The sequence below is a fragment of the Gopherus flavomarginatus genome, chromosome 3 (genome assembly GCF_025201925.1).
Source record: "Gopherus flavomarginatus isolate rGopFla2 chromosome 3, rGopFla2.mat.asm, whole genome shotgun sequence".
Classification (NCBI taxonomy): domain Eukaryota; kingdom Metazoa; phylum Chordata; order Testudines; family Testudinidae; genus Gopherus; species Gopherus flavomarginatus.
Window position 1 is genome coordinate 257,206,110 of NC_066619.1, and position 15,924 is coordinate 257,222,033.

Consider the following 15,924-nt stretch of genomic DNA (forward strand, 5'->3'; position numbering starts at 1 on the left):
CTCTTATCAGCCTGAACTACATTGCAGGGTGACTCCAGCCCACTCCCAGTCCCAGATTTTTCCCCAGAAACCTACGTCCTGTTCAGCCCTCTCCTGAACAATACAAGCTTATAAAAAATCCATCATTTAATTAACAGAAATAATATGCATCTATCTAGTTACCCCAAATGGAGCTTCTCAAACACTTCATTTAAACATACTGGATTAGATAAAACAATATAACAAGTTTATTAACTACAAAAAGATAGATATTGTGAGTACAAGTAATGAGGCATAAAAGTCAGAAATGGTTACAAGAAATAAAGATAAGTAACCGGTGTCTAATCTAAGTTTTTCTCACTACATGCTCTGAACAGTCTTACTGACCAAACTTCTTAGGCCAGTACCCCTTCTTCTATTTAATGGCTGCTTCCTTTGTTCCTTCGGGTGCAATGAATCAATGGATAGAGAGCGAGGAGGAGGGGGTACATTGCCCCTTCTTTTTATAGTCTTGTCTTCCCTTGGAGAACCATTTCTGGCTGGGAGCATGGTGACAGGTGACTGCATGGACGGGAACTCCATGCTGTTTCTTTGCTAAGATTTTTCACTCTTGTCCCCTTTCCTGCCAAAGAATAGCCACTTAACAATAATTGCCTATTGACTTTGTTTACACTAGACTGAGGTGTCAGCTTGCCCTTTGTCTCTGAGGAACTGGTTTGTCCACTCCTCAGATGTGGGAAATATTTTAGTAACAACACCAAGTGGAATCTTATAACTTTACATAAAATGGTGCCACACATTTTACCAGGACAATAATGACAAGAAAATTAGGAGTTTTGAAATGATACCTCACAAGCATACCTTGTACAAAGATTATTACAATAGTGTAAATATAGGGGTACAGGGGTGAATACAGAGATATAGTCCATCACACTGCCCAAGTGGCTTGCCTACAATAAAAAACATCCTATACAGCTTCAGAAACAATACAGAGCACATGTAGTAACTGCCACCATAGGCACCAACTCCGTGGGGTGCACCGGGCTGGAGCACCAACACGAAAAAAAAGATGGGTGCTGGGCATCCACTGGCAGGCCCTCCCCATCCCTCCAGCGCCTTCTGCCTGCCAGCAGGCCCTGGTGATCAGTGCCTCCCCCTATCTCCCCACACCTCCTGCCCGTTGCGATCAGCTGTTTCACAGCGTTTTGGAGGCTCAGGGGGCAAGGGGGGAAGCAGTGAGGATGCAGTGTGCTGGGGGGAGGAGGTGGAAAGAGAGGGGTGTGGGCAGAGGCGAGGCCTGGGGCAGAGCCAGGGGTCAAGCACCGCTCCCCCCCCAGCACATTGGTAAGTCGGCGCCTCTGACTGCCACACCATTTGTGGATGTTCCTGGACCAGGTGATCAGTCCTACACTCTGCAGATGCACTGAGACACAACATCAAAATGTTTTAGGTAAGCTGAAATTATTTTTGTTGCAGCCTATCAGACTGTGTCTCCACAACTTTGTGGCTATCACAATAATGGATTAATTAATATTACCATCATAATGTAAGAAAGGTGCAAACACAACAAATGGCCACTTTACTTCTGAATGAGAGCATCCACACAGAGGTTTAAGATGCTGTTGTAACCCACAGACCTCCTGGATGTGGTGTTCCTAGCCCATCTAGTGACACCGAGACCACTTGGAAAGAGGAGGAGGGAGAGATAAAATGAGTCTGCTCTACAGCCTCAGCTAACAGCCAGTTGGCTTTTTGCTCATGTGGTAGCGGCTCATGCATTAAGCTACAGAGACCTCAGCTTCAATCCCACCCAGCAATGACCAGGGGCTGTTGGTATTGCACTGTAACTTATGCACCTTAACTTCACACCTTTACTGCTACACCATCTAGATAATCACTCAATAAGGGAAGAGAATAGGGGGAGGATATCTTAATTCCTTTAGTATAAAATGCTTTTAACTGATTTTCCATGACACCTGCATAAATGGGGGTCTACAGATATTCAGGCTATGTCTACACTAGCACTTACTGAGGATTAACTTACATTGCTCAGGGGTATGAAAAGGCCACCCTCCCTGAGCAACACAAGTTACATCAAGCTAAGGGCTGGTGTAGACAGTGCTATGCTGGTGGGAGAGCTTGTCCTGCTGACATATAGTTACTGCTGCTCATGGGGCTGACCTAGTTAAACTGATGGGGAGCTTTCTCCTGTCAGCACAGAGCTGTTACATTAGAGAGCTTACAGCAGTGCAGCTGCATTGCTGCAGTTTCCCCACTGTGAATTGTCTAGTGTAACCGTAGCCTCAGACACAAATCTCTCTGCTGGCAAAGGAGCAGCCACACAATCAGCATCAGAGTTGTCAAGCAATGAATAATAATAGTTCGTTTAACATCTCAGTCATCAATATAGCCTGTGTCCTCAGTGCTAAGAAAATGTGGGGTTTTACCATGGGATAACTAACGTGCATTAGCTATCCCACTGTAAAAACATAGTAGAGACAGGACACGTTAGTTTCAACAAAAGGCAAATTAGGTGAGGTCAGCTCCATGCCCCCCCAATGCAAAGGAGGAACAGGATAATTCATTGTAAAAAAAAAATCCTTGTAAACTTGTCAAAATGAAGAACATCACTAAAATATATCATATAAAAATATGAAGCATACATAAAAGGCTATGAAATTAAAATATGCATAAACAATTCAGTAGAAATGTTAAGATTTATGTATGTAACCAATAAAGCAATAAAAGAGTGAAGTGTGCACTTCAGTGTTTGCAGGATGGCAAATTACTTGCAGAAATAAGGGTTTTTAATAAGTTTTCATTTACAAAGGCGCAGAGAAAAAAAATCACATCTTACTGGAAGTCCAAAACAGCTCTGAATGTTACAGGAATGTACAACTGGTTTAGGTATATGGATTCTTTGGGAGAGGTAATGGAAAAAGTATGAAGCTAGTGCCACCTAAAGGCTCAGAAACAAAAAGGCAAATTAAAAGAACCTAAAATGTATTTTAATTTTGTGACTTTTGGGTGCATAACTCATGATTTTTGAATACTTGTGGTTGTATACTTATATTTAGAAAAAATTACAATAGAAATTTATGTTTGAGAAGGATTTCACAGAAGATAGTATAGTGCCCTCTGGGCCAGATTTTGAAAGGTATTTACGTGACTAGTGGGACTTTCAAAAGCATTGAGACACTTTCAGCCTTTAAAAACCTGGCCTGTAGAGACTGTTTGCAAATCATATTCTACACACCAGTGGTAACATGTGACAAAGGAGGAGAGTGCTGGATAAAAAGGCAAAATAAAGGTGACAAAAGCAATTTTGACTGGTGGATTAAAAGAAACTGAAGTTTGACATCAACAGTGGAAATCAGTCAGCCTTGACGTGATATGATCCTAAAGAATACACAGATGTATTTAAAAAACAGAATTAAAAACTAATGTCACAATATAAACAGGAAGTGCTACAACAGAAACACTGAGATGTGATTGCTGAACCTACTAGCAACTATGAACACTTTAAAATGATTATTGCTCCTAAAATATCATCTAAACAGCACAATGACATTCCTCTGCCATGGGTTAAGGAAGGTGAATGAACTGCTCAGAGTAATAAAAATGAACAGTTTAAAAGTAAAGAATTTAAAGGAGCGAAACTTGACATCCAGGCGAGCACAAGAAAAAGGGCAGGCCAATTCAGGCAGTGAGAAACGCAGTCCGGACACACCTGTGAAGCGCGATGAGGCTTTACACAGACATGGAAACTGACACGGGGTGCGTTTAAACAGTGCCCGTGCTGATTTCCAGAGGGAGGGCGGGTAGGACGCGTCTCCCTTACCCGCTCCGCACAGGGTATTAGACAGGGCAGAGCTGCCTGGTCTAGGCACTGGGATGCGCTGAGCTCTGCAGAGCGGAGCCCTGGCCATGCTGCCCTGCAATGGGGGGAAGCCCCTCTGCCCGGCCTGCACCCCGTGCTCATCCCCAGCTCCGAACCTCCCATCCCTGATCGCGCCCCTCGGCCCTTCCCCCGCCTCCAGGTGCCTGGCCAGCCAGTGCCACCGCTTCGGGCCCCTCCCCCCGGAGACCTGCCGCTCTAGGTTCCGGAGAGCAGCAATTCCCAAGTCAGGGCAGCGTGAAGGCAGCGGCTTCAGCAGCCGTTAGTGAGCATGCTCACTTCACTGGCGCATGCTCAGAACCAGTTGTCCGGCCCCCTCCTATTTCTCTCCGGTGCTCGCTGCCAGGGCACCCCGGCAACCAGCATCGTAGCAGGCAGGGGCGGGGCGGGGATTGGAAGCGCCGCTAGCTCAACCGGCTGGTAAAGGCGGCGCTGCTGCGGACAGCGATGGGGCTGTGACGGGGGAAGCCAGAGCCGCAGAGCTCGGCTCGGATGTTCCCGCCGTGGGACCAGGGGGAACGGCCGCTCCTCCCCATCGTCTCTTAAAGGGCTAGTAGCAGCGCCCCTTTCACTGTGCGAATCAGCCCCTTCCCGCAGCCCTGGCGCCGCTCCCCGTCACTGCTCTTTCCCGCTCGTTGTCTCTCGCTTCCTCCCTCCGTTCCCTTTCACTTCCGGGGTCAGAGTTGCCGCGGCTGCTACTCGGTAACCAGTTTCTGTCTGGAGCCCGGGCAACGGAGCCGGCAGCCGCCCGCGCTCTCTGAAGGCCCCGGTCCCCCCATGGCCAGTAACCCGCAGCCCCAGCCCCCTCCTCCGCCGCCCCCTCCTCCGCCCCCACAACAGCAGCCGCCGCTGCCCGGGGCCTCCGGAGGGGGCGGTGCGGTGGAGCCCGAGCTGGTGTCCGTGATTGTTAATCACCTGAAGAGCCAGGGGCTGTTCGACCAGTTCCGCCGAGACTGCCTGGCCGACGTGGACACCAAGGTACGGGGCGGAGGCTGGGCAGGTCTGAGAAAGGGATGAGGGACACAGACCTGCGCCGGCTCTGCGGGAACATCCGCCTCCGCTGGCTGGGCTGGGGCCGCCCTGGTCGGGGGAGGGGGGCCGGCTGTCTCCCCGAGTCGCGCAGCAGGGTCCTCTCTGGTGAGCCGCGAGTGTTGCCGGAGGCGAAGCAGGGCTGCCCAGGACACGGAGCCGGCGGATACTCGCAGCGTTGCGGAGAGTCCTGCCTGGATAAAGTGTCCGGGGAATATCGCTCCCCATGGGCAGGGGACACATCGTAGGCACAGATCAGCGCTTTGTCTCTTGCACTAGACCGCTGACATCCTCGTTAGCGACAAATCTATGGCGGTTCCTTGTTCTACCTGCCCAAGGAATGAGCTCTCCCGTGTGCTGCCCTCGAAATCAGTTGCCAGTGACTGACTTCAGCAAGATCGTGTCATTTGTTTAGAGAGGCTGGTCCATGGTTTTAGAAGAACATGCTGTTTATGTAGGTTATATAAACATGCTTCCAATACGGGTCATAAAACAGTTATAGGTAAATAGGTTTTCGTATATGGTTTTTGCCCATCAGAGGATGGAAGACTGTGTCCTGGTATTTGTATCAACTCAGCAGTTAAGATCTAGGTTGTTTTTTTTAAGTTTCTCAGCCCTTGTCAGTAGGAAAATGAGTTTCAAGCACCTCTTTTTTTTTTAATATCTGATCTCACTTTTTTTGCCCTTTTAGCCTGCCTATCAAAATCTGAGACAACGTGTTGACAACTTTGTTTCCAACCATCTGGCAACTCACACTTGGAGTCCTCATCTCAACAAGAATCAGCTGAGAAATAATATTAGGCAGCAGGTTCTCAAGTAAGTCCCAAGTTATGTTAATATTCTGCTGTTTTTAAAAGATATTCATCCCCCAGTGACACGTGAATGGAAACCTAATTAGACAAAGAAGTTCCACAACTTCTACGAAGAGAGAATATTTTCTTAGCTTGAAGGGTTGGCATTGCATCAGATTATAATGGTTAAAGTCAGTCGTGTGATATGTTGTAATAACCTCACATGTAGGGATTCTAGCACCACTGCTACCTCATAAGTAGATGATTCAACAAATTACTAGTTGTTGTTAGGTTTTCTGGGTTAAATATTTGGTTATTAATAGGATTGAGGGTATGATAATCCATGTATGTTGAAGCACAAGTCACTTACTCAAAGTCATGTTCACAAAACAAGAATCCTTAGACAGACATTATTTCTACAGACAGCAAAAAGTTTTGTAAGACTGCCAGTAAACAGTCATATCAAAATAACTTAGAATAAGCATTTACAGTGACCACAATTTGTGCTATATACACATTTACCTTCTCTGCATATTGTTGCCAGATACACTAATATAAGAAGCAGCCTAATGTTGCTCCAGACTAATGTGTCAATTAGGGGTCAGATGAGGTCAACTTTAGTGACAGATGAGGAACTTGAGAACAGAAGTACTGGCTGTGTGAATAGTGAGCCTTTGCCACCTGTTGCACAAGTTGATTGTAGGAATCAGCACTTGAGGATAGAGCAAAGACAAGTGTTTTGTAGTTCAGACTTGATAACACCATAAATGGAAACCAGGTCTCAAGTGAGGTGTAGAATGAGTTTTCTAGAGTGTGATGAACAAAAGATAGGCCATTCGGAAGCTAACTGATTAAACACTTAACCTTTCTATTAAATACAGGTAAGTTAATTATCTGATCTCCACTGTTTAGTAGCTGTCACCTAATGCCATACTGAGAAATTTTGACATTGGGGCTATGAAGACAAATGATATAGTGCTGACACATTCCAAGCTGCCCCTTCTGCATGGAATCCCTCCTCAAACTGATTTATAAGGATAAATGCCTTCTTATCTAAGTCCCTGCCCAAAACCAACTATTACTGCAGTGCCTACAAGAAGTTAGCTAGTAATGGCATGGTAAAAGGGCTGCTGGTTTAGATTTTATTGCTATCTTTCATATTCTGCAAGCTTTTTTTTTGGACAGAAACTGTTTATTCGTATGTGTGTTGATAGATGTTTTGAGTACTACCTAGACACAAGTCCGCTATGGGTGTTCCTGAAGCAAGCGGGGAAAAAAATTACTTTCCGAGAACTTAGTGCTTTATTGAAAGTTGTGTGTGTGGAAGGAACACCCTTTAGATAAGCCAGATCTGTTTAAGGTAGCTTGTGGGAATAAATTTCCTTATATTTAAGTATTAAAATGATTTTGTTTCAGGTCTGGAATGTTGGAGTCTGGAATTGACAGAATTATTTCTCAGGTTGTGGATCCAAAGATCAACCACACATTCAGACCTCAGGTGGAAAAAGCTGTTCATGAGTTTTTAGCCACATTAAATCACAAAGAGGAAGCAAGCCCCAGTACAGCCCCTAGTGAGGAAAAAGCAGATGCTTCCATCACAGTACAAGGTATTTTGCCATTACTCTGTTGTCTGTTTTTTACCTGGTTTTCTCCTCTTGGCAAGTGGTATTATTGATCATCACTAGTTCTGCTGTTAGCTCTAAATATTTGTGGTGTCAGCAAGATAACCTTTGTGAGAGAGAACAGCCCAGGATTCCGATTTGTTGCTGCTGTGAGGGGTGGGGAGAAGAGGCGAACACTTATCACAATTTCACTACTACTTGAAGTGTCCAGGAAATCAGTCTGTCCTAGAAGTGACAGTCTCAAAGTTAAATACGGACGTTCACAACAGGATCAAGTAGGATCTAGGCTATAAAAGATGAGTAGCCAATTATGTACTGAGATGTAACTGTCTTAATGCAGTTCTTTTGTTTGGAAAGATTTTGGGGCATTTAGGCTGTCCTTAAGATACCTTAATTCTGTCCCTTCTGCATACATATTATAATAGACTAATTATTCAATTTTTCCCCTAACAGACTTCTGAGATTCCAGTTTAATTTGAAAAGTCTTTCCCCTTCAAAAATAATAACCAGTCAATGTAGAAATACATATTTCTTTTTAACAAATGTTATGGAAAACTTGGTTAGCTAAAACATTTTATTTCTTTTCTCATTCTTTAAGGCGTTTCTACTACTGCTCCTAGTGCTAATGTAGCTAGTGATGCCATGTCCATTTTGGAAACAATAACTTCTCTTAACCAGGAAGCAAGTGCTGCCAGGGCTTCAACAGAGAATACAAATTCCAAGAACAGTGACAGAACTTCAAAAAGATTATCATCTCAACAGAGTGTTGATGGTAGCACAGAGAGAGAGCGAAACTCAGAAGACTTGCCAGACCAAGAGAAACCCATTTGTGATTCTTCAGAAGGAAGTGAAGCAGTTGCAAAGTGTGAAGATTTAAATGAACTCCCCTGTCCAAGTGAAGAAATCAAAAATTCAACAAAAGATGTTAACAATTTAATTCATCCAAGCAAAGAAATTCTACAGGAAAGTGATGACCAGAAAAGTAAATTAACAGATAAAGGTGACAGGAAACCAGAGAGCACTGAGAAAGGGGAAAGAAAAAAAGAGAAAAAAGAAAAGAATGACAAGAAGTTTGACCATTCAAAGAAGAATGATGATGCCCTAAAAGCAAAAGAAGAGAAGCTAGTGAAAGAGAGAGAGGCAGAATCAATAAAACAGTTGGCTCCTGAAAAAAGCAGCAGTAAACACAAGATAACAGAAGGTGTAAAAGAAGGTATAGAAAAGGCAACTTAAAAAGTATTGTGGGATGGAGGGGCACTTTGTGTTGATGTGGGGGTTTTCAAAGGTGAATTTAGAAAGTGAAAAGATGTTGGGCCAACAATATTGGTAACTGTAGTCCTCTTTAACTAGCCATGGAACAGTAAGAGTATAAAGCCAATAGTAATGCTAGCTTTTCCCCCACAAAGGTCAGAAACCTCATCTGAACAGGTGGACTTGTAAGAGAAGTCTTACTTACCTTACTAAATCTTGCTTACCTTACTAACACAACATGAATAGCTCAATTGTAGTCAGTGGGGTTATACTTGTGGTTAAAGCAAAATTTTGGTCTATAATTCAAACTGAGGTCAGAAATAATGTCTCTCTTCTGTGTACCAGAGTTCTAAAAATAACAATAAACTTTTCTTAGGAAATGAGCTAAACAAATTGGTTTGATAAGTTGAATGAATGGTATAACTTTTTTTCTTTTTTTTTTTTTTTTTTTTTCTAAAGAACATATTTTGGAGGATTCAGATGTGGATTTACTCAGTGATATCACTGTTAGCTCTGTCCATACCAGTGACCTCTCTTCCTTTGAAGAAGAAAGTGAAGAGGAAGCTGTGGTTTCCGATAGCACTGAGGAAGGAGAGATCACATCAGATGGTAAAAATAATACATTTGTTAACTATATCCTGGGTGGTGTATTTCCCTGCCATTTGAATACATAGTACCTTACAGACTGATCTATTTTGAAGTATATTTTATCATATATGTGTAGGGTGATAATAGAGAATATTTCTTTTGGTGGTAGAATTCATAGCATTTCTGCTGTTAGTAAATAATAATCAAAATAGGTAATTTGGCATTTTAAAATAAAAAGTATTTATATAGTCCAGTACTTTAAAATTACTTTATTTGTGTGTATTATTTCAGGATGTAGTGGTGACACTTCATAAAAATGCCTCTGCTTTTTGTGCTGCTTTTTATTTTTTTTTCCTTTTATGTGAAGTTTGTGTAAATGTACATCTGCACTGCATGCTTGTTTAGTATGAATGTAAGTAGCAGCGTAGATGGTGAGCACAGCTTAGGTGAATTGAGTAGAGACATGCCTGAAGATGTGGGTATGTACCCAAGTACATATCCTACAAGATGTCTATTTTCTCAAGCCTGTGTCTTCCTTATCTACATTGCTGTTTTTAGTGATGACAGACTTACAGAAGAGTACCGAAATGGTTCCAAAGAAGTCAGTCTTACTGCTGCTTTTAGCAGTGTAGTGTCCTGCTATCTCCCTGCTGCCAGTGCCTTTCCCCACCACAGGGAACTGCTGGAGTCTTTCGCTGCTGTAGGAAAAGATTCTGGCAGGGAGAAGGCACCAGGGAATGACTCTGCAAGCACCCCTCTGTTGGAGCCTTTCCTTGCTGCAGGGAAAGGCTCTGGGAGCTGTTGAAGCCTTTCCCTGCTGCCTCCCCCTGTTCGAGCCTTTCACTGGCATGTAACTACGCACCACAGTGGGACTCAGCCTGCTTTTCACTGCAGTGTGTAGCTGCACGTACACTATGTGGCGCTGCCAGTGGTGCGTATTGTAGATGTAGCCTTAGACTGATATTCTGACTTGAACCGAGGTGTTGTGTGAGCAGACCATTTGGGGATCAGGGAGTTGTCACAACCCTAGGATTGCAGGAATTCCAAAAGGCTTCATGATTTTGGTGGAGAAGAGTGGGATAGGTCCAGATTTAGGATTAGTGGATGTGGAAGGTTCTCATTTGTCATCTTTTCCTTTCTGTTCTCTCCTAGTCCTGGGCAGCTCTAAAATTCTTTGATACATTGAGGATTTAGGGAATATGGCGGCTCCTGTAGTCAACAGAATTTTCTCCTGGTTCGGATTGACTACTTTGGGAACCATTTCAGTAGTCTTCTGTAAGCCTGTCACCACTGTAAAATTTCATTGTGCCCAGAAATGAGTGGGAAGAAATGAGTGGGAAGAATTGAGTTAATTAACATGACATTGTCTGTAACTGCAGTCAACGTAAACCATGACAAATTGGATTCAGAATTGTCAGTTGTGGCTAAATTTTGCAATGTATTTTCAGAGATGCGGCTCTGTTGCATTGGTAAAGCCCAAACATACAGTATGTATGTTTACTGAATAAACCTGGCAAAATAAAATTATAGATTTGCTGTGTTATTTCAACCAGCATAGTACCTCAGCATTAACTGATCCATACATGAGCTTAGGTCACTTGTATAGTTCCTGTACAGAAAAAATCCATGGTTTCTAAATCCACAAATAGTGTGCTGATTATTTTTTTTTGTATATGAATAATGTTTGATTTTTACAGATGAGGCTTTACCAATGCAGTATATCTGCATCCCTAAAATACACGTGGGGATTGTCTTCATTACAAAATTTAGCCATAGTTGATGTAATGCTGTACATAATTTTTCATGGGTAAAATTATATATAAAATGTCCTTAACTATGTTAAATGACACCTTTATAGTATCAAAATAGAATGAATTTTTAAATCTAATTGCTTCTCTCACTTTGTGCAGTTTATTTATATTTTGCATTTTTCTCTTGACAATGTGAATGGATTGATCACTTCTCATACTTTAGTAACATTTGGCTGTAAACACTGAATTGAAATCTCTCTGAAACCATTTTTTTAAAGGAAACATTTCTGTTGGTCTTTTTATGGAAGTTAGTTTTTACAAAGCTTAAATTTTACCATAACAATGTCACTTAAATTTACGTCTGCTTTTTTACTGACTAGATGAAGAAGAGAAGAACAATCAGAGTAAAATAAAGCCTCAGACTAATGAGGTTTGCGATGGAAAAGCCAAACCTGTCCGTCATGCATATGTTCACAAGCCTTTTCTGTACTCCAAGTACTACAGTGATTCCGATGATGAACGGACTGTAGAGCAACGCCGTCAGTCTATTGTAAGTTTTAATACAATCACTATTAACATTTTAACTCCATCTGATTGTTTTCTCAATACAAAAATTATGCCCTTTATTAATTTTGTTTTTTCCTGCATGCTGCTGATATTTCCATAGACTGTCTCCAGCACCATGTGATCTGTCAATATTTCATGGCAGTGATCCATTGACAGGCATTTTGAGAACTACTGGTTTATCTAACTATCCAGCTCCTCCTGTTTTACAACAAACTCTGGCTGATGATAATGTCCGATGAAGCACTTAGTGTGTGGTGTCTCCCCAACATCTCAGCAAAGGATGGGTTCTTTCTTGGCTAACTGAATAATTTGGAGAAGAATGAAGTGAAAGAGACTGCACAGATAGGAGAGTCTTGGGCCAGCAAGCTGAGTGTACTCTACCAGTTGAGGGAAGGGGAAAGAGAAGAAATCCCTTATCTACTTACCACCATCTATCAAAGTGGATTATACGTATCTTTAATATAACTAGAACTGGTACCTGTTTGGCCCCAACCATCTTCCTCACTCCTCTTCCATGTGATGCAGTTAGTACAGCCCTTCAGCTGCAGTAATTCCTGCTGTCTCTGACCAGCATGAGGGGGAAGAGATGTTCAGGTGTACATGTTGGCCTGGTTGGAGGGCTGGGATCTCATTTCCATGTTATGGACACGAACTTGGAGCAAGTCTCATAGTCTTTGTGCCTGTTTCTTCACCTGTAGAATGGGGTAAACCTTCCCATCTCAACCAGCAAATCTACTGAGTTTCTCATCCTCTACACCCCACTCCCATCCCTTAACCTTTCCAGGATAGACTGGCTTGCTGGACTTTCATTTTATGCAGCTTCTCTGGGTTTCTGCACCACAGTACCGCTGGCTTAAATTGGGCTCTGGGTGTGGCCATGTAATTCTTATGTACAACAGAGTTGAGGGATGAAAGAAAAGAATTGTAAAGTTCTTTGAAAGTGGAGGTAGCCTTGTCTAGTGGGCTGAAATTGGAGCTGGGAACCAGGAACATCCTAGAATTAATGCTATTTCTGACATAGAATCATAGTCTCCATTCCTGTTCATTCTCCACTTGCAGAATGGGGATAAAACCTTATAGGCTTGGAAGGGGGTTAATATCTCAAAGTATTTTATGAGGTTTACTTTTAATTAAAGTGTGTACAGTACTTTGTAAACTGTAAACAGCACTATTCGAGAACTTACTGATTTTTTTTTTGTTCTTATACTGAAACGCTGAATTCTGCAAAGACGTAGAAATTTACTTGTATAACGTTTTTTGATTATTATTTTTTAACAACTTCTATCATTCTTCATTTGGTTTAATGATACAAATAAATCACTCTTTTCATTGTTTTTCTGTCTTCAGGCCAGAGAAAAAGAAGAGAGACTCTTAAGGAGGCAGATTAATAGAGAGAGACTTGAAGAGAAGCGTAAACAGAAGGCTGCAGAGAAAACAAAGTCTCTGAAAAGTGGGAGTCAGGGTGCTGAAGGTGATGTTAAAATTACAAGTTAGACTTGGGTGTTTTAACCAAATAAGGTGACATTCTGGTTCCACTGAAGTCATTGGGAGTTTTGCAGTTGACTTCAGTATGGCCAGAATTTCACTCATCATAATATAACTAAGTCTGTAGTAACTAAAATATTGTGCAAAATTCCATATGTAACTTTTTCATGTCCACAGTGACATTCCTGAAACATAACAAAAAACAGGATTAGTAATTCCCACACTGTTTACAATGTCACTTACAAAAAATAAAAAGACATGCTTCTCCAACACCCTAACCGTTTATTGTATATTTTAGGTAAAAGTGGCCTGAACTTGGAAGAGTCTTCGACAAAAGATTTTGAAATGAAACTTACTGGTACCAGCATTAAGGATGTTCTTAAAGAACAGAAGTTTTTAGAAAAAAAAGTAGCCCTGAGCAGGAAAAGAAAAAGAGATTCAAGGTATTCCTTATATTTGTTTTTAAAGAAATTAGGTTAATACATACTCACTTTTGCTTATAAAAAAAACTTCTCTTCACTTTTGCAGTCAACACATACCCATTATAACAATTTCCCCTTAAAGCATGCAAAAATATTTGGGGGAAGTAAGCTTAATTTGAGACAAAAAATATGATTTATTTTTGTTAAGATATTTATTTTAATTTATCATGTAGTTTTCCCATTTAACTACTATACTTCTAGTTTAATGTATTGTTAGCACCCTAGTAGCAGGAGCTGGCTATGTTACAGTATAATTAAAGTGTGTATTCTGAATGCCTCTGAACCTTTCTTTCATGTGCATTTAAGTGTGTTTTTTTGTGATCTTTCTAATGTCAGACTTCCAGCCCCCAGCTCACCACCCCTCTGTCTCTCTCTCTCTCCAGTCCTAAATGCCTCTGAGCACTTTGGGTGTGAGAAGAGTGAATTAACCAGTGAAGTGTGCTGGGGTGAATTAGTCTTCCACTGTCAATTCAATCGATAACACAACCAAACTAATTCACTGCCTGATAATGTATATTTCTTTAACCTTTCACAAACTTTCAATTTAAAACATACATTGAAAATAAAAGTGTATAGGGTATAATTGAGGCTGAGAAATTCACCACTTGGTAATCATGAAGTGGAGAGTTAAGCCTGAGATTTGTACTTTAATTCTTTCCCCTTGGGCTGATGCCTTACTAACTGTTTTAATATAAATTATTTATTAATTAATATAGTCATAGAACCATAAAAATGTAGGACTCAAAGAGACCTTAAGAGGTCATCTAGTCCAGTGGTTCTCAGCCAGGGTTCTGGGACCCCCCTGGGGGGCTGCAAGCCGGTTTCAGGGGAGCTACCAAGCAGGGCCAGTATTTGATTTTTCTGGGGCCAAGGGCAGAAAGCTGAAGCCCCATGCCATGGGGCTAAAGCCTGGGGCCCTGAACCTCACCACCTAGGGCTGAAGCCAAAACCTGAGCAACTTAGCTTTGTGGGCGGCATGGGGCTGATTGCTACCCTCTAATGCTAACCCTGGCTTTTATATGCTGAAAAACAGTTGATATGGCAGATATGGGCCATGGAGTTTTTACAATATGTTGGGGGGATCTCAGAGAGAAAAAGATTGAGAACCCCTCATCTAGTTTAGCCCCCTGTGCCAAGACAGGACCAAGGATACTTAGACCATCCCTGACAAGTGTTTGGAGGTTTTAAAAAACAGGTTTGACAAAGATGAGGATTCTGCAACCTCCCATAGAAGCCCATTTTAAAGCATAACTACCCTTATAGTTATATCTAACCTAAATCTTCCTTGCTGCAGGTTAAGCTCACTACTTCTTGTCCTATTTTCAGTGGAGATGAAGACCAGTTGATCACTGTTCTCTTTATAACAGCTCTTAACACATTTGAAGACTATTAGCAGTTCCATCCTCATTTGTCTTTCTCAAGCCTAAACATGCTCAGTTTTTTTTAACTCTTTCTCATGGGTAAGGTTTTCTATACCTTTTTTCATTTTTGTTGCTCTCCTATGAACTCTCTAATCTGTCCACATCTTTCTTAAAGTTTGGTACCCAGAACTGAACACAGTTTTCCAGTGGAGGCCTCACCAGTACCAAGCAGAGTGGGACAAGTACCTCCTTTGTCTTACATACAGCCCTCCTGTTTTAATACACTCCTGAATTATATTAGCCCTTTTTGCAACTGCATTGCACTGTTGGTTTATATTCAATTTATGGTCCACTATAACCTCCAGATCCTTTGCAACAGAACCACACCTAGCAAGTTATTCCCAATTTTGTAGTTGTGCATTGGAATTCTTTCCTTTTAAGTGTCTTTATTGAATTTCACCTTGTTGGTTTCAGACTAATTCTCCAACTTGTCAGGGTTGTTGTGAATTCTAATCTGTCCTGTAAAGTGCTAGCAATCCCTTTCTGCTTGATTTCATCCACAGATTTTATAAGATAGTGATCAAATGTCACTATCCAGATAATTAATTAAAATAGTCAATAGTACTAAATTCAAGACAGACCCTTTCGGGGCCCTAATAGATATGTCCTCCCGGTTTGACAGAAACCCACTGAAAACGCTCTTGAGTACACTTGAGTCTTTCAACCAGTTGTGCACCTGCAATATGCTAATTTAATCTAGACCACATTTCCCTAGTTTTGCTTATGAAAATGCGACTCTGTGAGAAGCCTTGCTAAAACCAAAATGTATCATGTCCACAGCTCCCCCCAGCCCACCCCTATCCACTAGGCCAATAACCCTGTCACAGAAACATATTAGGTCAGTTTGGCATGGTTATTACTTATTACTCTATCCTTTAGGTGTTTACAAATTGATTTATAATTTTTTTTCCAGTATCTTTCCATGTGTTGAAGTTAGACTGACAAATATATAATTCCCCGAGTCCTCTTTGGTCCTCTCTTTTTAAAATAGGTACCTATGTTTTCCCTTCTCCTATACCCGGGGACTTCACCCATTCTACATGAATTCTCAAAGGTAATT

The 15,924-nt window shown here is 41.7% G+C and overlaps 1 protein-coding gene and 1 long non-coding RNA gene across 8 annotated transcripts in view; one reads left to right on the top strand and one right to left on the bottom strand.

The window, feature by feature from the left end:
• Positions 1 to 204: 204 nt before the first annotated feature.
• Positions 205 to 1,448, bottom strand: LOC127048399 (uncharacterized). The gene is made up of 2 exons (XR_007773645.1): positions 1,351 to 1,448; positions 205 to 1,095 (listed from the first exon to the last, which is right to left on the bottom strand). It is a non-coding gene; the product is annotated as an uncharacterized LOC127048399 (long non-coding RNA).
• Positions 1,449 to 3,823: 2,375 nt separating this feature from the next.
• The window catches only part of BOD1L1 (biorientation of chromosomes in cell division 1 like 1), a 52,126-nt gene continuing 40,025 nt past the window's right edge, over positions 3,824 to 15,924 (top strand). For 6 of the 7 annotated variants that reach the window (XR_007773555.1, XM_050947223.1, XM_050947224.1 and 3 more), the window contains exons 1-9: positions 3,824 to 4,855; positions 5,598 to 5,722; positions 7,114 to 7,304; positions 7,918 to 8,532; positions 9,030 to 9,179; positions 11,290 to 11,459; positions 12,824 to 12,947; positions 13,260 to 13,404; positions 15,856 to 15,918. Coding sequence is in view for 6 of the 7 variants with exons in the window: in XM_050947223.1 (XP_050803180.1) it covers positions 4,655 to 4,855; positions 5,598 to 5,722; positions 7,114 to 7,304; positions 7,918 to 8,532; positions 9,030 to 9,179; positions 11,290 to 11,459; positions 12,824 to 12,947; positions 13,260 to 13,404; positions 15,856 to 15,918 (1,784 nt within the window). In the remaining variant the exon portion in view is untranslated. The remainder of the gene's footprint in view (positions 4,856 to 5,597; positions 5,723 to 7,113; positions 7,305 to 7,917; positions 8,533 to 9,029; positions 9,180 to 11,289; positions 11,460 to 12,823; positions 12,948 to 13,259; positions 13,405 to 15,855; positions 15,919 to 15,924) is intronic. The other variant, XM_050947225.1, reaches the window with a different exon arrangement.